This window comes from Rhinatrema bivittatum, chromosome 3, assembly GCF_901001135.1.
Source record: "Rhinatrema bivittatum chromosome 3, aRhiBiv1.1, whole genome shotgun sequence".
NCBI lineage: Eukaryota > Metazoa > Chordata > Amphibia > Gymnophiona > Rhinatrematidae > Rhinatrema > Rhinatrema bivittatum.
In genome coordinates this window covers 536,984,566-537,007,423 of record NC_042617.1, presented here as the reverse complement: position 1 = coordinate 537,007,423, position 22,858 = coordinate 536,984,566, and the positions used below count along the sequence as shown (strand labels likewise).

At 48.1% G+C, this 22,858-nt stretch overlaps 1 protein-coding gene across 1 annotated transcript in view; it reads left to right on the top strand.

Annotated features, from left to right (window-relative positions):
- IFT172 (intraflagellar transport 172) overlaps nt 1–22,858 on the top strand; it is a 649,332-nt gene that overhangs the window by 422,138 nt on the left and 204,336 nt on the right. The window contains exon 32 of the mRNA XM_029596359.1: nt 3,940–4,004. Within this exon, the coding sequence (XP_029452219.1) occupies nt 3,940–4,004 (65 nt within the window). The remainder of the gene's footprint in view (nt 1–3,939; nt 4,005–22,858) is intronic.

Genomic DNA, 22,858 nt, shown 5'->3' with positions numbered 1-22,858 from the left:
CAGTCACACATCGTCTTCCTCCTTGGTCACTCACCCCCCCTTTTCTCCCCTGTCCCCACTCCAGCTCTCTCCCCTCACACTCACCCCTCCCCCTTCGGTCACTAACCCCCCTTTCACTCCCCTGTCCCCACTCCAACTCTCACCCCTCACACTCACCTCTCCCCTCTGTGTCTCTCCACTGACACTCACTGCCCACTTCATTCACCCTCCCCTCACTGTCACCTCTCCCCGCCTACTCCCTACCCTTTTGTCAGTGACACCGCACCCTCTCTCAATCTCCTTCCCTGATTCTGATCCCCTCAAGCTCGCAATGCCCTCCCAGCTGCCCCCCCCCCCCGTCCCTCTCCCTCTTGTGCGGTTCTGCGTGGCCCGCTCCCGAAGGCGCGAGGTCAGCGAGGATCCCTCCCAGTCGTGCACGTGAGCCGTACCAGATCGCCGCCGTAGCTCCTCCCAGGTGTCGATTTTCGGCCGGCCGACACCACCACGCCCGATATTGACGCCGGTCCGCCGCTGCTGCTCCTCCCAGCGCCAAGTTGGTCCTGCTGTGCGCGACGTGCACTCCCACCCGCGCATGCGCAGTACAGCAGCTTCATTTCCCAAGGTAGATAGCGTGTGTTGCATGTCTGTCCAACAGATGTCGCTGTTTTCCCCACACACATGTAAAAACATGTTTTTTTCTGTAACCGTGTGACATCTATGTAATCTAGATAGAGAAGAACCTTGCCGAAAGTGAAAGCAAGGTTGTGTCCAAATTTGAAAGCAATTGGTGCAGTAGCTGAGCCTGGTTAAGTTGAAAAAACAGAACAGAGCAGTAAAGGTTACAGTTTGTGTGTTGTTTTTTTTTTTTACCCCAAATGAACAGCACCAGCAAAGAATAGTTTAAATATGCAAGCACGCCTTCTTGGCCCCCCCCCAACCCGGCGAAATAGAGCAACCCACGCTACAGCCCCCCTCTTGGGAGATGAGGAGAATGAGTGGCCCCCCCCCTGTGAAAAACGCACGGCGGAAAATAAGAACGGTCCCCCACCGTGCTCCTCCCCGGCTACCTGTGTAAACTGCCAGCCGGTGGCAAGGGTGTGTGCTAGGGTTTGTTCCGCCGGCTGCCATGTCGCAAAACTTCACCGGTGAAAGTGGTGCGTCAGGATTCCTGACCTAGTAAGGGCAAATGTCCGCTGAGGATATGGCGCCGATGGGCTCTTGCCCTTACTATGTCACATGGTGACATATGTCACCATGTGACATATGTCATGAAGATAAAAGACTATGTCACATGGTGACATAGTCTTTTATCTTCATGAACGATGGACTCTGGCACTTCCAGGTTAAAGCACTTTAAGCTTTAACCCGTATTCTATATTGTATTCATAATTATTACCTGCCTTTACCTTCTTTCCAGCTATCTAAGCTTCCAAGTTCTTTACTCCTTGTTGAATGTAACTTTGCCTTATTCACCTCTATTGTTTAATTACTTTAGTTGGCGCTTCAGTTATACCCTTGTTAAATGTAAACCGATCCGATATGGTTATTACTATGAAGGTCGGTATAAAAAAAGTGTTAAATAAATAAATAAATAAATAAATGGTGTACAGACGTCATTGTTGTCTCCGTATAGCATAGTAAGGGCAAGGTCCGCCGGCGCCATTTTGGTTGCTGGCATCCGACGGCCCTAATGAATGCGATGTGTCCCGGACCGTTCCTGTGGTGCCGGCGGAGAAGCACGGACTTGTTTCAGGTGTAGTGTGTGATCGGAGTGCAGTGAGTGGAAGAGGGTACTTTAAATTAAAATCGGAGGGTGTGTTAAATGTGTGGCTTCCCAATGTAGCAGCCAGGAATTCGTGTTTTGGTGTGTTTTGGGAGGGTGGGTGAAGTAAGTGACATTGACAGGCGTGTGGGTGGGGGTGTGTGGTGTGATGAGTGTGGATTTCTGTGTGTTATGAGGGAGTGTGAATGAAAGACAACAGCCCTGGGTGGGGTGTGGTGTGTGAGTGTGTGTGAAAGGTGTAAGAGGTTGCGCTTGCTCTGACGGCCACCAGATGTCGCTGTTTTGTGTAAGCAATTTTTAAACTTGTATTACCTGTCACAGGTGTGACCTATATGTAATGTAAGTGTATAAGATCCTTCCCATATGGGAAGTGAATGTTGTGTGCAAATTTGAACGCATTCGGTTAAGCGGTTGGCGATATTAGCGACGACGTACAAACTATTTAACATTTTTATTTATATAGATTAGTGTTTTTCTCTCCCTTTTTTCGTTAGGAGGCTACCTATAATCAGGGATTCCCAATTATGGGGACTGTCATCATGCTTGTCCTCAGAGAAAACCAAGCTTACCCATAACAGATGTTCTCCAAGGACAGTAGGATGACAATCCATACAAACCTATCCTCCTCCCCTTACAGTTGGATTCCAAGAGCTATTTGAATAAACTGAAATGGCCCTGTATGATTTTTGTTCATGCAGGATGTTCCACAATGCTCAGAGATAGCACTCTAAGGCTTCACACAGTTTCTGGAAATATATCCATCAGTCATATCACTTGAATTGCATGGACTGTCTACCTGCTGTCATTGGAGAAGATTTGTGAAAGATAAGCACCTTTTGCTTTCTCCATGGACAAGCAGAATAAAGTCAGCCACACAAGTGGGATAACCTCATCCAAAAGTGCAGAGATAGAAAAAGCTCTCAAAGCTCAGAAAAACTGCAAAGGGTTTTTTTCTAATAATGAATAAACCTTTCTGCGAGCCTGCCACATGAGTCTCCTTGGTCTTTTTTCTTCTGCTTGTGCAAATATACATACATTTTGTTGCCTAGCCCCTCATCAAATTTATTTTACCATTTTATTTACTTATTTTCTTCTTCTTTTCAATTTTTCTTCACACGTTTCAAAGTAGATTAGCTGGGTTAAAAATGTTATTTCAAAACTGAATTCAACCTAGCTTAAGTTCTTTTGAAGATGTTGGAGAAACTGGGCTTCGAGAGATGTCCTTGCTGCTCCTGAAAAATATCCTTCATGCACACATCCTGGAATATGTTCTAACACATGACCAGTGTGTCAGATATCTGGACCCCTTCTCTTGATGTTCCTAATTGTGCTGCCTGTGCTTGCATTGCCCCCAGGGCCAGAAAATCAAGCAGGTATACCTTTCAGGACTTTATGGCATTACCTTAGACTTCTACCTTAGGGAAGAGGAGGAAACCACCAGCACAGTCTTCTTATGTTCAGTGCCATGATTTGGTGCAGGCACTATTCCTCCTCCAGTAAAGACAGGGATAAGTTACATTCTTCAGAGCCAAGGGATACTGCTGCCAGAAACCACTGGCTCAGAAAAGGATGAAAATCAACTGAATCTCTCTTTGCAGATATTCTACAGGCACACCAGACTCTTGTGGCTGCCCAAATCTTCTCAGTGCTAAGATGCATTCTTCTGCACTAATTAGACAAAAGAGAATCTGATGGATGCTTCATCTGCAAAACAAAATATTCCATATCTATGTCAGTTCTGATCCCAGAATTAAATAGTTCTTTCCCAGTGATTGCTCCAACAAAAAGAGATCAACATTCCCTTGTAGGAAAAAAGTGGATGGATTTTATGAAAAAGTACTTTACTGATATGCCAGGCTTGCCTTCTCCTCCATGGTTTTTCTGAGCTGTGAAAGAGCTTTCTCTGTCTCAGTGCCATTGTGGCTTATTTATCCTGCTGTCTACAGAGAACAGGTGAGTAACTTATTGTTCTCTGTTTTCAGCCCAAAGTGTTCTTCTTGCTCATTGAGTGATGTATTTTGATATTCTTTGTACAGTATTTTGAACAGGCTTACCCTGGAAAAGCAATTTATAAGCATTTTAAATTAAATTGTATATTTGCTAGAGTCCTTAGTTCCCTTGTTAAATATGCATTGCATGAATTAAAGAGAAGATCTGTGTGCTCTTATTTCTAATAGGGTAAGTTTCCAGAGGCTGAAACAGAATTCATTAAGGCTGGCAAACCCAAAGAAGCTGTCCTAATGTAAGTGTTGGTTTATTAGCTTTTTCACTAACTATGCTTATTCCTCCAGGTGCTTTCTTTAATCTCTCAGGCTTATTTTTCCTCTCCTGTAGTAGGTCATTCCTTTTCCTTTACTATTCCCAAGCTCTCCCACTATGTTTCCTCAATTGCCTCCACCAGTATTGCTGTTATCTCCTCAAACATCTCCAGAATATTTATTTATTTTATTTTTAAAAATTTGGATTTTATTTAAAAATTTTATAAAAAATATTTTATTTAAAACATTTGGATATCCTGGCGTAGGTCAGATGATTTGAGCCATGCACAACGCCTGGTGCTTATACCTGCTGCCGCTACTCTTGACGCAGTGTCAAAAACATCATATGCTGCCCTTACTTCATGCTTTCCAGCATCGAGTCCTCTAAGAAGAATAGAGTTAAGGCATTCTTGATACTCATCTGGAAGGGTTTCAGAGAATTCCTGGACTTTTTTCCAAAGATTCCTGGAATATTGAGTCATATAAAGCTGATAAGCTGCTATCCGAGCCATCAGCATGGAGCCATGAGACTTTTCGTCCAAAGGTGTCCAAGGATTTTTGATCTTTAGCTGGAGGAGCAGAAGTATGAGGTCGAGATCTTTTGAACCTTTTCTGAGCAGACTCAACAACAACAGATTGGTGGGGGAGTTGGCTTTCTTGAAACCCCAGAGCTGACTGGACTAAGTAGGTGGCATCAGTTTTTCTATTTACTGTTGGCACTGTCCTGGGTGTTCCTAGTTACACTGTAGCAGATCAAGGAGCAACTCATGAATTGGAACTGCCATAACCTCCTTAGGGGCATTGACAAATTGCAACACTTCCAGCATTTTGTGTCTGGCATCCTCCTCCATTTGTAACTTAAATGGGATGGTTTCAGACATCTCCCTGGTGGAGAGGAGGCTTCATCACAGGCTGAGTCAGGTAGCTCAGAACAAAGCTTACTGGAGGCCTCTGCTGTTGGGGAGGTGTGATAGTAGGCTAGATCAGGACACGGTAGGCAAACCCATGACAATCAGTTTGCTATGTAGGAGTATCTGGTGTTGATAACCTTACAGTAGATTACTAGATTTAACAAAAAACCTTATGATATGAATTCATTAGCATTAAGGAACAGTTTCAGGACACTTTTTATGAGGTGGTCAATTAGTTTATTTAGCAGCATAAATAAAAACAAAAAAAAAAGTTTAATATGGTACAGTTATTTCTTTCTTTTGTTTCTTTGGTTTCAGTTTAATAGTTACAGTTTTAAAGTGCAAATCACTGTCATGGACGATGAACAGTACTTAGAAGTGTTATCTCTAAGTCCAGCTTTGCCCTCAGAAATTTATTCAATGCCAATCTAAATAACCCAGGTGAAAGGTAATTAAGCCAGTGTTCTCTCCCTTAAAACCAGTCCAGGGCACACTCCTGCAGAAGTCAGGAACTGCCTCAATACCATATTACAGGGCAAATCCAGCAAAGCACCTTAAAGTGAATGACACAACCCAAAGGTCTCACAGAAATCTCCATGAGATATGACAGCAGGAACAGGGTAAGATTTTTCTAGTTTGCCAAAGTGTTTCAAGGGGCAAAACAGCTGCTTCCTTATTACTGAGTACCTCTAATTCAGTTTTACTTGCAGGTTCACTGCAGTAAGTTCTGTTCCCTGTACGTACCCGGATCAGTCCAGACTCCTGGGGTTTGCCCCCCCTCTAGCAGATGGAGACAGAAGTTTACAAACAAAACTCCGCCTTATCTAGGCTGGTGCCACCTACAGTCTGGCAGTCTTCTTCTGTCTCCTAGCAGGAGGAGAGGGTGCAAAACCTAAGACTGAGCTGAGGCCTAGTTAGTTGAAAAAAAAACAACAAAAAGGGCATAGGAGGATAGTTTTAGGTAGTTCGGCTAGTTAGGAGACTGAGACCGCAGTTGCTTGCCTGCAGGTCCAGTCACTCGCCTCCCAGGGAGTGGTGAGGTCCTACGGGGACATCCCCCCTGCTGTTAGAGGCCGCTGAAGTGTGGGCTGGGTGCCCTTGCCAGCGTCTATCTTTGTCCTGGGGGTGACACCGGGGAGCCCGGCTCACTCCCCCCAGGTGGTCCCGGAGCCAGCGGCGAACGGTAACAGTATTAAAAAAAAAAGTGTTTTATTTCCTAGCGTGTAGCAGATGGACTCAAAACAAGTGGGTATAGTGTGCTCGTGCTAGCAGTTGGAGACGGATGTGACGTCAGCACGGGTACATATACCCCCACATGAAGTGAAGCAATTCAGTAATTTCCGTCTCCAAAGCAGTTTGGAGCTCCTTCACGCTCGCTGAGCGTTCTTCCAAATTTCTAACTAAATTCGATATCTAGTAACGACGAGCCCCGCACTCCTGCGGTGATATCAGTTGGTCCCTCCCCCGGTTGATTTTCGTGGTCCCTCGGAGGTAAGTGCCTCGGTCCGGTGGCTGACTCGCGGCAGGGACCTGCTCCCGAGCGAGACGGGCTCGGGCACGGCCTAGAGGCAGCCTCTGTCCCAGCGTGGACTTGGCCCCTGAGCGAGACGAGTTCGGGCATGGCCTAGAGGCAGCGGGTGCACCTCCTCGAACGTGGCGGTGAAGGTACTCACCCACTCCCCCCGCAGCCGGAGACCGCCCGGGTTGCAGCCGGGAAGCGCCGAAGACAAGGTAAGGCGTATATATATATTTACTTGGTATCCGAGGAGCAGCAGAGAGTGCCTCTGGGGCGGCCAGTTCAGTAGGCCGCCATTTCGTCTGCCTGCTCGCCATTATCTTCTACCTGAAGCGCCTTTTTGCTACGCGCACGTCCGTTGCTAAGCGCACGTCCGTTGCTACGCGCACGACCGTTGCTACGCGCACGTTCTAGGCGCGATTATAGGCGAACGATTATAGGCGCCCGTTATAGGCGCACGTTATAGGTGCACTGCTATAGGCGCATATTGTTAAGCACGCCTGCTTTTGCGCACAACGCAGACTCTTCTTGAGTTCACTGGCGGCATGGAGAGTAAAAGGGACCAGGCTTCGGCAGTGCCAGCACCTCCAGAAATAGGCATTAATCTCTGCTCTGCATGCAACCTCAGGGCCACACAGAATGAGGATGCAGACTCCCTATGTGCCCAATGTGAAGAGGCCCTGGGAGTACCGGGCCAGGGCCGGTCACAGCCCAGCGTTCTTTCCGGTTCCTCAGATACCCCGGAACCAGCAGGCAGCGGGGAGCAGCCAGTGAACCAGGGGGGCCTGGTTCCCATGCGGCCAGATATGGCTTCGATCTCCTGGGTGGAGTTATTCAAAGGGATTCATACCTTTGTTATGATGCAGTCAGCTCCCCGACCGGGTCCGTACGTCCAGAGTGACCCGGCCCCTGGACCCTCGCAGCCTCGGCGCGGCCACTCGCCACCTGATAGCCCCAACTCTGGGGATTCAGACTACCCGGCAGAAGAAGATGAGCCCCCCCCCGAGGAGGGAGAGCTTCCCTCGGGGGTAGAACCTTATCGGACAATGCGGCGCTTCTTTACCAGAACGGATCTTCCAGACTTGATCTCGCAATGCCTGTCGGAACTGGCCCTTCCGGGCCATGACACCCCAGGGGAACCTAGAGGGAACCCCCTGTTAGAGGGCCTGCGCCAAACTTCTCACCACTTTCCCCTCCTACGAGTGGCACAGCAGCTAATCGACCTGGAATGGGCTGCACCGGAGGCTCCATTCATGGGGGGTCGGGCCTTGGCTGGCATGTACCCCTTAGCCCCGGCAACTAAGGACATGTTGGCGTGCCCTCAGGTAGACGCCATAGTCAGCACAATTGTGAAGTGCACCACCATCCCTGTGGAAGGAGGGACGGCACTCAAGGATACACATGACCGGCGTTTGGACGCCATCCTAAAGCAGGCCTTTGAGGTGGCTGCCATGTCCCTACGAATTGCGACTTGCTGCACGGTGGTGACGCGTTCCTGCTTATCTCAGGCTCGGAACAATGCCCCGGGAGAAGGGATGGAATCAGCCCTCTCTTTCCTTACTGACGCAGCCTTCGACCTCGTCCGTACAACAGCCAAGGGAGTGTCATCCTCAGTGGCAGCCAGGAGGCAGCTCTGGCTACGTAACTGGTCGGCCGACTCCTCTTCCAAGACTCATCTCACGAGAATGCCCTTCGAGGGATCTCTCCTGTTCGGCAGCGACCTGGAGAAGCTGGCCAATAAATGGGGCGCCTCTCCTTTACCTCATCTACCAGAAGACAGACCACGGAGGAGGCAGTGCCCGTCTGCTAGACCACCCAGAGGTAGAACCTCTCAGCGCTTCAACCCTTACGGGACTCGCTACCAGGCACCTCGGTCGCAAGCCAGAAACCAGTCCTTTCGGCCCAAGCACAATAAGAGGGGAGCCGGCTCGGGTTCCGGCCCCGGCCGTACCCCACAATGACAATCAGCCGGCCCATCCGAGGGTAGCAGCCATAGGGGGCAGGCTGACCCTCTTTTACCACAGGTGGGCCGCGATTACCTCGGACCAGTGGGTCCTCACTATCATCCGAAAAGGGTACTACCTGGACTTTCTTCGGCTCCCGCCAGACAAGTTTGTGGAGTCTCCTTGTTCACCCCTCAAGAGAGCGGCGCTAGATGTTACCCTACAGAGGCTTCTCTCCCTCAAGGCCATTATTCCAGTGCCTGCAGGGGAGATAAATTCTGGGCATTATTCCATTTATTTCATAGTGCCCAAGAAGGAGGGCACTTTCAGGCCCGTCCTGGACCTCAAGTCAGTCAACCGCTACCTACGGGTCCCCAGCTTTCGCATGGAAACCCTGAGATCTGTCAAAAATTCAGTACAGCCAGGGGAGTTTCTCACCTCCCTAGATCTTTCAGAAGCCTACCTCCATATCCCAATCCATCGGGATCATCAGCGCTACCTACGCTTCAAAGTCTTGAACCAACACTTTCAGTTTCGGGCGTTACCCTTCGGGTTAGCCACAGCGCCGCGGATCTTTACCAAGGTCATAGTAGTAGTGGCGGCGGCCCTCAGGAAGGAGGGAATTCTCGTCTATCCTTACCTAGACGATTGGTTGATCAGGGCAAAATCGCCAGAAGAGAGCCATCGGGCAACCAGCCGAGTGATTGCTCTTCTAGAGGACCTAGGCTGGGTAGTAAACTTAAACAAGAGTTCCCTACAGCCGTCTCAGTCGAAGGAATACCTAGGAGTCCTATTCGACACTCAGGCAGACAGAGTCAGCTTGACTCCCAAAAGAAAAGAAAAGCTCAAGAATCGTCTGCAGGCCCTGCTGCGCGCCGTCCGGCCCACAGCTTGGGATTACCTACAAGTGCTCGGCCTGATGGCATCCACTCTGGAGGTGATACCATGGGTACGGGCGCATATGAGGCCGTTACAACGCGCACTCCTATCCCGGTGGAGCCCGCGATCACAAACTTACACCGTACACCTACCTCTACCAGCCAGGGTATGGAATCAGCTGCGATGGTGGCTGCAGCAATGCCACAGGAGCCAGGGGTCCAGGATGTCCTCTCCGACCTGGACCCTGCTTACAACAGACGCCAGCCTGAGCAGCTGGGGCGCACATTGCGAAGGACTCACCGCCCAAGGGCGATGGAGCAGAGAAGAGTCGGGATGGAACATCAACCGACTAGAGGCACAGGCAGTCAGGCTAGCGTGCCTGCGACTTGCCCACAGACTACGACACAGAGCAGTCAGAGTGATGTCAGACAACGCCACCACGGTGGCATACATCAACCGACAGGGTGGAACCAAAAGCCAACAAATATCACTGGAAATAGCTCCCCTGATGACTTAGGCAGAAGCGAATCTCCAGGACATCTCCGCCGTCCACATCGCCGGAAAGGACAAAGCCGCGGCGGACTTCCTCAGCAGAGAAAGTCTACATCCCGGGGATTGGCAACTGTCACCCATGGCGTTCCAGATGATTGTGAATCAGTGGGGGACCACGGGCATGGATCTACTAGCGGACATGTCCAACGCTCAAGTATCCAGATATTTCAGCCGCAGGCGGGATCCTCGGTCTCAGGGGATCGATGCACTGGTGCAACCATGGCCCCAGGGGATTCTGCTGTACGCTTTTCCGCCATGGCCCCTGCTGGGTGCCATTATACACAGGATTCAGCGGCACAGAGGCCTAGTTCTTCTAGTGGCCCCGGACTGGCCAAGAAGACCCTGGTACGCAGACATGAGAAGATTGCTGGCAGGGACTCCACTACCCCTGCCGCCGCACAGGGACCTGCTGCGCCAAGGTCCCATATTTCACGAGGAGCCGGCTCAATTCTCTCTTACGGTCTGGCCATTGAGAGGGCTAGACTGAAGACACGAGGATATTCGGGACCGGTAATAGATACGCTCCTCAGAGCACGCAAGTTCTCCACATCGCTACCTTATATAAGGATCTGGAGAGTATTTGAAGCTTGGTGCGAAGCTCATAGCACCAATCCTCATGCCGCTAAGATTCCTATCATTTTGGACTTCCTGCAAGATGGTCTTCAGAAGGGTCTGTCCCTCAGTTCCATCAAGGTCCAAGTGGCAGCACTTTCCTGCTACGGTCCACGGAGTGACGGCAATAGCATCGCCACACACCCAGACGTTTCACGTTTCCTGAAAGGAGTCAAACACATTCGTCCGCCACTGAAGTGGCCCATACCTCTGTGGAACCTCAACCTAGTTTTGGACTTTCTAGCGGGACATGCCTTCCGTCCACTTTGAGGCCTGTCCCTCCGTTTGTTAACCTTGAAGATGGTGTTCCTGCTGGCTGTTTGCTCCGCACGCCGTGTCTCCGAGCTACAAGCATTGTCTTGCCGTGATCCGTTTCTCCGAATCACGCCAGAAGCCATCCATCTTCGCACAGTTCCTTCCTTCTTACCCAAAGTAGTATCGCACTTCCACCTCAACCAAACCATCTCTTTACCTACCACAGACAGTTTGAAGAAGTCAGAAGAAGGTCGAGTTCTACGCCATCTCGACATAGGCAGGCTACTGCCCAGATACCTGGAAGTGTCCGAAGCAATACGAAAGACGGACCCATCTGTTCGTTCTACACAGCGGGAAGAAGCAAGGGGAAGCGGCCTCAAGGGCAACTATCGCCCGCTGGGTCAAAGAAGTTATCAAGGCAGCCTACGTAGACGCGGGTAAACCTCCGCCTCTACAGGTCAAGGCCCACTCTACCAGAGCGCAAGCGACCTCTTGGGCAGAAACGAGGATGCTGTCGCCTGCTGAGATATGTAAAGCGGCAACGTGGTCCTCCCTCCATACCTTCTCCAGATTTTACCGTCTGGATGTCCAGGCCAGGTAGGACACAGCTTTTGCGAGGGCAATCCTACACGGACCTCGGGCAGCCTCCCGCCCAGTCCAGGAGTAGCTTTTGTACATCCCACTTGTTTTGAGTCCATCTGCTACACGCTAGGAAATGTAGAGATTACTTACCTGATAATCTTGTTTTCCTTAGTGTATGCAGATGGACTCAGCATCCCGCCCAGATGCATATTCACGGGATTTCACAGGCTCAAGGTAAGCCATGTTTTATTACATAGGGCATCCACCCTGCCGGGTGTCGACGCCTTCCGGTTGAGAATCCTGGCGGTCTCCAGCTACTATCAACCGGTCAGGGTAATCCTGTTTCATTAATCGATCGGTCAGTACTCATATAGCTATGACAGCTTTGCAAGGAAGATTACTGAATTGCTTCACTTCCTGTCGGGGTATATGTACCCATGCTGATGTCAGATCCGTCTCCAACTGCTAGCACGAGCACGCTATACCCACTTGTTTTGAGTCCATCTGCATACACTAAGGAAAACGAGATTATCAGGTAAATAATCTCTACATTTCTTCTTATTTTTTTCTCGCTTACACCGCAGTTTTCTTTTGTTTACCTTGGCGCTCCGACCGTGTTGGGGGCGCTGGGAATCAGTCGCGTTGCCCTTGCCTTCTCTCCCTCTCTCTTTCGGTTTTTCTTTTTTGTTTCCCTTTACAGAGGTGGGAGGGTATGCCACGACATCTGGTTTGCCGTGCTTGCGGCGTGACCCGGCGCCTCTCCCGAGACAGCCTCTGTTCTAGCTGCGTCTCGGGAGGCGAGGGGGCATCTTCACTCCCAGAGGAAGCGCGAGGTAGAGAGCCGGTGCGTGCCGCGGCTCTGGGGAGCATGTCTGGTGCTGGAGTAGGCCTGTCCCCGCGGAGCGCGGGAACAGGCGCCATTTTGGGCTCTGGTGTGCCGCGGCGGGAACGTCCGCCATTTTGTTTCCTTTAGGGCCCGCGATTCTGGCACCTCCGTCGGACCAGGGAGGGAAGGACTCCCCACCATGCTTATCTCCTCAGCGCAGAGTCCCTGAGGGGGACACTTCTGCACGGCCACCCTGTGCTAGCGATTCAGAGGTCCCTGAGGGGGATCTGAGGAACAGCTCATCGGATTCTTTTTCCTCAGAGTTTGTGTTAGTGATGCACCAAGCCTTTAAGGCGCGTTGCCTAGCCAGGAAGAGGTCACGGGGGTCTCAGGATCCAGGCCCGGCGTCAGAGTCTGGGAAGCGGGCCAGGCCCATTCAGGTGTCAGATCCCCCTTTCAGTCTGGGGCCCCTCGGGGGGATCCTGATACCACCTCGGACTCCGATGACCCAGATGAGCAACAAATGGACCAGGATCCGCCGTCCCAGCCCCCGAGGGGTATTGAGGGGGATGGGGATTAGGTAACAGGTGGTCAGAGCGGTTCCCGTGCGACAGATGGGGATGACCCCAAAGTAGTACGGTTGTTCCGCCGGGATGAGTTGGGGCCCTTGATACCGGCAATTCTGGGGGAGTTAGGCATAGAATTGCCGCAAACGGAGTCCAGATTAGGGAGCACGGATCCAGTAGTTTTGGGGCTCCGAGGTCCACCTTCTGCCTTTCCCTTGCATTTTTCAACGTCGGATTTACTTTTCAAGGAATGGGATACCCCAGATTTGGGGCTTAAGGTGGCTAAAGCCATGAATAAGCTCTACCCTCTACCCTCTGCCTGAGGACACGCTCGAACTGTTAAAGATCCCTAGGATAGATTCGGCGGTGGCGGCAGTCACGAAGAAGACCACCATCCCGGTGACCGGAGGGATGGCTCTCAAAGATTTACAAGATCGCAAGCTGGAGATACAGCTTAAGAAGATATTCGAGGTCTCCGCGCTCGGAATTCGCGCAGCTATCTGCAGCAATTTCTCATTGCGTGCAGGGCTTCGGTGGGTTCAACAGTTGTTAGCCAATGAATCTCTTTCGCAGGAAGAGGCACTACAGGCGGCCTGCTTAGAGGCGGTGATTGCCTATAGTGCCGATGCTTTTTATGACTTACTTCGCACATTAGCACGATCCATGGTTTCGGCAGTGTCGGCGCGGCGTTTGTTGTGGCTGCGCCATTGGGCGGCGGATGTGTCCTCTAAAGCTCGGTTGGGCTCTCTGCCGCTTAAGGGCAAGTTGTTGTTTGATAAGGAACTGGAGGATTTGATTGAATCGCTAGGCGAGAACAAGGTACATCGCTTGCCGGAGGACAGACCTCGGTCTAGAGGGGCTCAATCGTCGCGGTTCCGTTTTCGCGGGGGTCGGCCTCCTCCTTTTGGCACAGTGCCACCCGGCAGCAGTCGTACTCCCAGTCCTTTCGCGGGCGCCGTTTTGGAAGGCCAGGGGCCGGTACGAGTGCGCAGATTGGTAAGCCTTCCCAATGATGGGCAGCCGGTCCACTCCTCGGTACCAGTGATCGGCCGCAGATTAGCACGGTTTTACGTGGAGTGGACCAGGATCACCTCGGATCAGTGGGTCCTAGAGGTGATAGGTCAAGTTTACGCGTTAGATTTTGCTCAGTGGCCCTGCCAGTGTTTCCTGGTGTCGCCATGCGGGTTTTCCGAGAAACGCCGGGCGGTACGGGTGATGATACATCGTCTGCAGGATCTTGGCACGATAGTACTGGTTCCGCCGCACGAGCTCCGCCGAGGCCGGTATTCCATTTATTTCGTGGTTCCAAAGAAGGAAGGAACTTTTCATCCGATTCTCGACCTCAAAAGCGTCAACAAGTGTCTGAGAGTCCCTCGTTTTCGTATGGAGACTCTGCAGTCGGTCTTCGCCTCGGTGAGACAAGGGAAGTTTCTCGCGTCCCTGGATCTCACAGAACCGTATCTTCATATCGGAATCCGCGCAGAGCACCAACGATACCTCAGGTTCGCCGTGATGGGTCAACATTTCCGTTTCAGGCGTTGCCGTTCGGCCTGGCCACCGCCTCTCGGACGTTCACCAAGATTATTTATTTATTTATTTTATTTAGCACTTTTATATACCGACTTTCCAATAACAGAGTTACTGATCAATTCGGTTTACATTCTAAACAGAAACATTGACAAGTTAATGTCTTACAATGAACAGGTAGCAGGAACTTGGATACAGATATATGGGGTTAATAACATAACGTAAATGCTACGGAGCCAAATGTTGGCTAAGGAAATAGGTGATAGGTATAAGGCTGGGTATTTGATTTTTAGACTGCCAAGGATTCATAGATGACCTGATAGTTCTTTGGGGGTACTAGAGAGAACTAGAGATGATTAATATAGTTCTCTACTGGTTACCAAAGAAGGGATCCTTGGCAGGTAAAGTTCCGCAGATTGATGATTATGAGAAAGCTTGGTTGAATAACCAGGTCTTTAGTCTTTTTTTAAATGTAGTAGGGCATTGCACTGATCTGAGGTCTGACGGGAGAGCGTTCCAGAGTTTGGGACCGGCTGTAGAGAAGGCTCTTTTGCTTAATGCTGTCTTCATCGGTGGAATCTGAAGGTTGTTTCTGTAGGCTTGTCTCACTGGTCTAGTGGAGGTGTGGAGTTGGAGAGGTATTTTGAGCTCGAGTGGGGCAATGTTATGTAGTGCCTTGTGGATTGATGAGAGCACTTTGAAGAGTATTCTGAATTTGACGGGAAGCCAGTGTAGGCTTTTTAAAATGGGTGAGATGTGTTCTCTTTTGTTAGTCTTGGTTAGGATCCTTGCTGAAGCATTTTGCAACATCTGAAGAGGTTTTATGGCGTTTGCAGGGAGGCCCAGTAGTAGTGAATTGCAGTAATCTATTTTAGTAAGAATGATTGCCTGCAGAACTAATCTGAAATCTTGAAAATGGAGGAGAGGTCTCAGTCTTTTTAAGACTTGTAATTTGAAGAATCCATCCTTTACGATGTTCTTGATGAGAGATCTGTAGTTCATTTGATTATCTAGTATAACTCCTAGATTTCTGACTTGTGGTGACAATATTAATTGAGAAGACAGGTTGGTAATTGGGTGTGTGTAGGTTTCGTCTTGGGAGATGAGTAGGTATTCTGTTTTGTTTTGATTGAGGATCAGATTGAGGCTTGTGAGCAAGTTGTTGATGGCTTGTTGGCATGTGTTCCAGAAGTCCAGAGTTTTTTGGAGAGATTCGGTAATTGGAATCAGTATCTGAACATCGTCTACGTATAAGTAGTAGATAAGATTTAGGTTGAGGAGGAGCTGGCAGAGTGGGAGCAGGTATATATTGAATAAGGTTGGTGAGAGTGAAGATCCTTGTGGGACTCCCAAGTTGCAGGTGACTGGTTGAGATTCCTCCTTGTTGACCTTGACTTTATAATGTCTGTTCTGTAGGAATGATTTGAACCAGTTGAGGGCCACATCTCTTATACCAATGTCTGACAGACGATCTATTAAAGTGTTATGATTTACAGTGTCAAATGCTGCAGTTAGGTCTAGGAGGATGAGAAGACAAGGCTGTCTTTTTTCAAGATTCAGTAAGATGGAGTCCGTTAATGAGATTAGGAGGGTTTCCGTGCTTCGAGATTTGCGGAAGCCGAACTGCGATGGGGAGAGGATGTTGTTATTGTTTAGGTATTCTGTTAGTTGTTTATTTGCCACTCGTTCCAAGATTTTTGCGATGAAGGGTAGATTAGCTATTGGGCGAAAATTGGCCGGGTTATCTGGGGACAGATTAGGTTTTTTTAGGAGTGGTTTTATGATTGCCATTTTGAGAGGGTCAGGGACTAACCCTTGAGCGAGGGAGCAATTAATGATTTGTGCAATGGGTTTGGAGATGGTTTTAGCGCAAGTGATGAGGAGGTTGGTTGGGATGGTATCCTGAGGATGTGAGGAAGGTTTGAGCTTTTTTATGATGTTTTCGATCTCTAAAGATGATGTCTGTTCGAATTCCCCAAGGCTTGCCTTTTGTGAAGGAGATGCGACTAGTGGTGTTACTGTCGTAGTGTTTTTGTTATTGTTAGACTGAGTTAGTAGGTTTGGGATCTTGTTTTTGAAGTAGGTTGCAAGTTCTTCTGCTTTGCTCGCCGCTTTCTCATCTGGTATAGCTGTCAGTGGTGGTTTAGTGAGGGATGAAACCAAAGAAAAAAGCGCTCTGGGGTCGAAGATGAAGTGGTGTATTTTTTGTGAGTAAAAGTCTCTTTTTGTTTGGAGGATGGATATTCTGTATAAGTGCATCGTAGACTTGAAAGCCGTGAGGTTCGCAGATGTTGGGTTTTTACGCCAAAGTTGTTCTTTTTTTCTGAGTTCCTGTTTGATGGATTTTAGTTTTGGTGTATACCAAGGTTTCCTATTGTCTTTGTTTGCTTGAGAGGCTTTGGTAATAGTTGGGCATGTAGAATTGGCCACTTTTTTGGTAATGTTGTTCCAGGAAGATATGGCTGATTCCGCGTTTGTGATTATGGTGGTGGTAGCAGCGCACCTTCGCAGGGAAAGGTTCCTACCTGGACGATTGGCTGATTTGGGCAAAGTCGGAACATCTTTGTCAGGAAGCAGTTCACCGGGTGATCGACTTATTGCAAAAAAAAACCGTGCTTTCACTTCAACTTCTCCCATATGTTGTTTTTACAAGTTTTATCTCCACTCTGTTCAATGTAATTCATAACACTTTCACTGTTTTATCCCAAGTTATGTTTATCCAGGTTTCTCCACCTTGTTCAATGTAAGACAAGACTATGTCATTGTTGTCGTTTGCTGGTTGTAATGTAAACCGAAGTGATAATTAATTCTGTTAATTGAACCTCGGTATATAAAAGTTATAAATAAAATAAATAAATAAAAGCTCGGCTGGGTGATCAATACAGCCAAAAGTCACCTGGTGCCTTCTCAGTCTCTGGAGTTTTTGGGAGCTTTGTTCGACACTCGGAGGGGAATGGTGTCCCTCACACAGGACCGCATGCTCAAGTTACAGCTCGGCGGTTGTTAACCAAGCCCATGCCAATAGTCTGGGACTATCTCCAAATGGTGGGGTCAATGACTTCCACACTGGAATTGGTTCCCTGGGCTTTCGCTCATATGCGACCCTTACAGTCAGCATTGCTTTCCCGCTGGAATCCGGTGTCGGAACAATTTCATCTACCTTTACCTCTAACACAGTCGGCTCGGTCCAGCATGGATTGGTGACTATGCCCAGTCAACTTGAGCCGTGGAGTCCCATTGGCAGTTCCCTCCTGCACAGTGATCACCACGGATGCCAGCCTGTATGGGTGGGGGGCAGTGTGTCTCCGAAAGTCAGTACAGGGCATCTGGTCTCCGCAGGAAGCGGCTTGGTCCATCAATCGGTTGGAGACCAGGGCAGTATGTCTGGCCCTTCAGGCATTTCTTCCGCTGGTCCGAGGCAAGTCGGTCAGAATACTGTTAGACATTGCGACCACGGTGGCCTACATCAATCGTCAGTTGCATGCGAAGCCCGGTAGCTGATGCCATGGGCAGAACGACACCTAAGCAGCATTGCGGCATCGCATATTGCCGGGGTAGAGAACGTCCAGGCAGACTTTCTCAGTCGCAATCGTCTGGATCCCGGAGAGTGGGGAACTCGCAGACGTCGCATTTCAACTCATCTGTGCCTGGTGGGGGACACTGGTTCTGCACCTGATGGTGACATTCAAGAATGCCAAAGCTCCGCGCTTCTTCGCTCGGCGCCAGGAAACAAGAGCAGAAGGCGTGGATGCACTGGTGTTGCCCTGGCCGACGGATGTGCTCCTTTATGTATTCCCACAGTGGCCTCTCATCGGTCGGACGCTACGGCGCATAGAGTTGCATCCGACGTCCATGATACTCGTCGCACCCGAATGGCCGCACCGTCCTTGGTTTCCGGATCTCCAAAACCTGGCGCTGGAGGACCCCATCCGGTTTCTGTATGTACCAGATCTTCTCCATCAAGGACCCGTTTGTTTCGACCAGGTCGAATGCTTCTATCTAGCGGCATGGCTTTTGAGAGGAGAAGGCTGAAGTCCTGGGGCTATTCGGATGCGGTCGTAACCACCCTTTTAAGATCCCGCAAGGCTTCTACGTCCTTATCTTATGTGCGCGTCTGGAAGGTATTTGAGACATGGTGTCTTGATCAGGATGTGATGCCCACTCGCGCTTCAGTGCCCGAGGTCTTTCGCTTTTTCCAGGATGGTTTGGCTAAGGGACTATCGTGTAGTTCCCTGCGGGTGCAGGTGGCGGCTCTGGCGTCGTTGCGTGGTCAGGTTCAAGGTGTGTCATCGTCTCATCCAGATGTGATTCGTTTTCTTCGGGGTGCTAAGCATTTACGTCCACCATTACATAGCTCTTGTCCTTCCTGGAATCTGAATCTGGTGTTGAAGGCTTTGTGCGACGCTCCCTTTGAGCCTATTCGCAAGTCTACCTTAAAGAATTTGACACTGAAGGTGGTATTCTTGGTGGCAATCGTCTCGGCAAGGCGGGTTTCCGAGCTCCAAGCTCTATCTTGTCGGGAGCCCTTTTTGCGAATTTCGGATACGGGGGTATCACTTTGTACAGTTCCCTCCTTTTTACCTAAGGTGGTATCTGCGTTTCATCTTAATCAGACGGTTGAATTGCCTTCGTTTTCCGATTTGGATAGAGCAGATCCTTTCTATAAGGATTTGCGCAGGTTGGATGTTCGTCAGACACTGTTGCACTACCTGGAGGTTACTAATGCCTTCAGGGTATCAGACCATCTGTTTGTGCTTTGGGGCGGACCTCGTCAGGGTCATGCTGCATCCAAGACTACTATTGCCCGCTGGTTGAAAGAGGCAATCAGTTCTGCGTATTTGTTGCAGGGTAGGTCTTCACCAGAGGGTCTCAAGGCACATTCCACGCGTTCCCAGGCTACGTCCTGGGCGGAATGTCACCATATATCCCCAGAGATTTGTAGGGCGGCAACGTGGAAATCATTACACACATTCGCCCGACATTATCGCCTGGATGTCCAGGCTCCAGGCAGCGGGAATTTCGGTACAGGGGTGCTCAGAGCAGGACTCTCCGGATCCCATCCCATTTAAGGTAGCTCTGGTACATCCCAGGAGTCTGGACTGATCCGGGTACGTACAGGGAAAAGAAAATTAGGTCTTACCTTTGTTAATTTTCGTTCCTGTAGTACCACGGATCAGTCCAGAGTCCCACCCATTTATTCTGCTATGACAAGGGAGAGTCCGGAATGATTGGTTTTTTCTTTCCTTCCCAGCTTCTTCCTCTCTATTCTGTTATCGATGGCTCAGGTTCTGTTCCCATTTGGGGGGTTGTTGAGCCGGTTCTTGTTGTTAGTTACTGTATATAGTTAATTTGGTGTTTGATTGGGGCTTCATTCTGCTTTGACATTAAGTAATACTGCCAGACTGTAGGTGGCACCAGCCTAGATAAGGCAGAGTTTTTTTTGTAAACTTCTGTCTCCATCTGCTAGAGGGGGGGCAAAACCCAGGAGTCTGGACTGATCTGTGGTACTACAGGAACGAAAATTAACAAAGGTAAGACCTAATTTTCTTTTAGCAAAGCTCTCTTGGCAGAGCTTTAGGGAATCTGTGGGGAAAAGCCATAGATAAAGTTCTTTTGGATAATGTCCTTCATGTGGAAATTGAGTCCTTTTTCTCCAAGTCCAACCTCATTGAATATTCAGTTCCATAAGCTCCAGCGCGGATCTGGATTAGATGTTGCCACCTCCTATAGACACAGGATTGGTGGAATGTAAATGATGTCGTCTGAGTCCCGATGCTGAGGAATATTCCCATTGCTGGTTAATGAAGTTGAGAGAGCCCATTATCAAAACAGGTGCTAGAACAATGCTCACTTCATACCTGGTCTTATGTCTGCATACAGAGTTTTAACGAAGGACATGTTTCACAGTTCTTGTGTCCAAAGTTCCCTCATATTATAAGTTGCTGAAAAACAATATTGGAGAACCGTGATAGTCTGTTCTCTGTATGAATCACAGTCTTACATGAAGATACGAAAATCGTCACATGACTGCAGTCTCTTTTTGTATTACTTAGGCTGCATTTTTTTGTTCATTCTGTGTTCATGATGCACAACCTTGTTTAGGATCACTGGCATTTCTCCTACAGCTAGCACTAAAGCAGTTTTCAATGTTTTAAAGCATTTGAACCATGGTTAAAAACAGAACACTACAGATTCAAACAGACAATCAAGTAGCTACAGTATGTTTTATAAAAACAAGCAAGGAGGACCAGACTCATACCAGCTTTGCAAGGAAACCTTAGCCATATGGAACTGGGAAATTACAAGGAAAATGCAGATCTCAGCAATCTACTTTCCAAGCAAAAGCAACATCATTGCAGACAGGTTGAGTCATTAACTACAACCACACAAATGGTCTCTCAACAACATTGTAGTCAATACCTTTTAACAATCTAGGAAACCCCTGCATTTCCATTCAATCACAATCTACCTCACTATCGCTCCAAAAGACCATCTCAAAATGCAATATCAAAGGAAAAATTTCTAATTCCATAGAAAAAAAGGCCTTACATATGCTTTTCCTCCACTACAATGAAATGCAAAGACAATTTTAAAACTAAGAAATGACAAAGGAACAATGATTCCAATAGCCCCTTACTGGCGACATCAAATTACCAGCAATGCCAAACCTGCTAACTCAATTTGATGGAATAAGTCCTTCATCCCTATCTTCAATCGCTAGCATTAACAGCATGGAATTTTGAAAGCCAGATGATCCAAAAAATACAACTTCCACAGAAGGTAAGTGAGATCCAGTTGGCTACAAGAAAATCATATTAACTCCAAAGTGGAAGAGATTCAGGTGATGGTGTCAACTTTAAGGATAAACTCCTTCATCTGTTCTAAATCCAGTTTACTCTAATAGTTAATGCATTACAATCTTATAGCAGAAAACCAATCTCATAACATCCAATAGTAGCAAACTTCATAAAAGACCTTTATCACCTTAAACTTCCAATAAAGTCTCCAGTACCTCAATGGTAATAACATAAGAACATGCCATACTGGGTCAGACCAAGCCCAGCATCCTGTTTCCAACAGTGGCCAATCCAGGCCATAAGAACCTGGCAAGTACCCAAAAACTAAGTCTATTCCATGTTACCGTTGCTAGTAATAGCGGTGGTTATTATCTAAGTCAACTTAATAGCAGGTAATGGACTTCTCCTCCAATAACTTATTAAATCCTTTTTTAAACACAGCTATACTAACTGCACTAACCACATCTTCTGGCAACAAATTCCAGAGTTTAATTGTGCGTTGAGTGAAAAAGAACTTTCTCCATTAGTTTTAAACGTGCCACATGCTAACTTCATGGAGTGCCCCCTAGTCTTTCTGTTATCCAAAAGAGTAAAAAACCGATTCACATTTCCCAGTTCTAGACCTTTCATGATTTTAAACACCTCTATCATATCCCCCCTCAGCAGTCTCTTCTCCAAGCTGAAAAGTCCTAACCTCGTTAGTCTTTCCTCATAGGGGAGCTGTTCCATTCCCCTTTATCATTTTGGTCGCCCTTCTCTGTACCTTCTCTATCGCAATTATATCTTTTTTGAGATGCGGCGACCAGAATTATACACAGTATTCAAGGTGCGGTCTCACCATAGAGCGATACAGAGGTATTATGACATTTTCCGTTTTATTCACCGTTCCCTTTCTAATAATTCCCAACATTCTGTTTGCTTTTTTGACTGCCGCAGCACACTGAACCGACGATTTCAATGTGTTATCCACTATGACGCCTAGATCTCTTTCTTGGGTAGTAGCACCTAATATGGAACCTAATATTGTGTAACTATAGCATGGGTTATTTTTCCCTATATGCATCACCTTGCACTTGCCCACATTAAATTTCATCTGCCATTTCGATGCCCAATTTTCCAGTCTCACAAGGTCTTCCTGCAATTTATCACAATCTGCTTGTGATTTAACTACTCTGAACAATTTTGTTTCATCTGCAAATTTGTTTACCTCACTTGTCGTATTTCTTTCCAGATCATTTATAAATATATTGAAAAGTAAGGGTCCCAATACAGATCCCTGAGGCACTCCACTGCCCACACACTTCCACTGAGAAAATTGTCCATTTAATCCTACTCTCTGTTTCCTGTCTTTTAGCCAGTTTGTAATCCACGAAAGGACATCACCACCTATCCCATGACTTTTTATTTTTCCTAGAAGCCTATCATGAGGACTTTGTCAAATGCCTTCTGAAAATCCAAGTACACTACATCTACAGGTTCACCTTTATCCACATGTTTATTAACTCCTTCAAAAAAGTGAAGCAGATTTGTGAGGCAAGACTTGCCTTGGGTAAAGCCATGCTGACTTTGTTCCATTAAACCATGTCTTTCTATATGTTCTGTGATTTTGATGTTTAGAATACTTTCCATTATTTTTCCTGGCACTGAAGTCATGCTAACTGGTCTGTAGTTTCCCGGATCGCCCCTGGAGCCCTTTTTAAATATGGGGGTTACATTAGTTATCCTCCAGTCTTCAGGTACAATGGATGATTTTAATGACAGATTACAAATTTTTACTAATAGGTCTGAAATTTCATTTTTTAGTTCCTTCAGAACTCTGGGGTATATACCATCCGGTGCAGGTGATTTACTACTCTTAAGTTTGTCAATCAG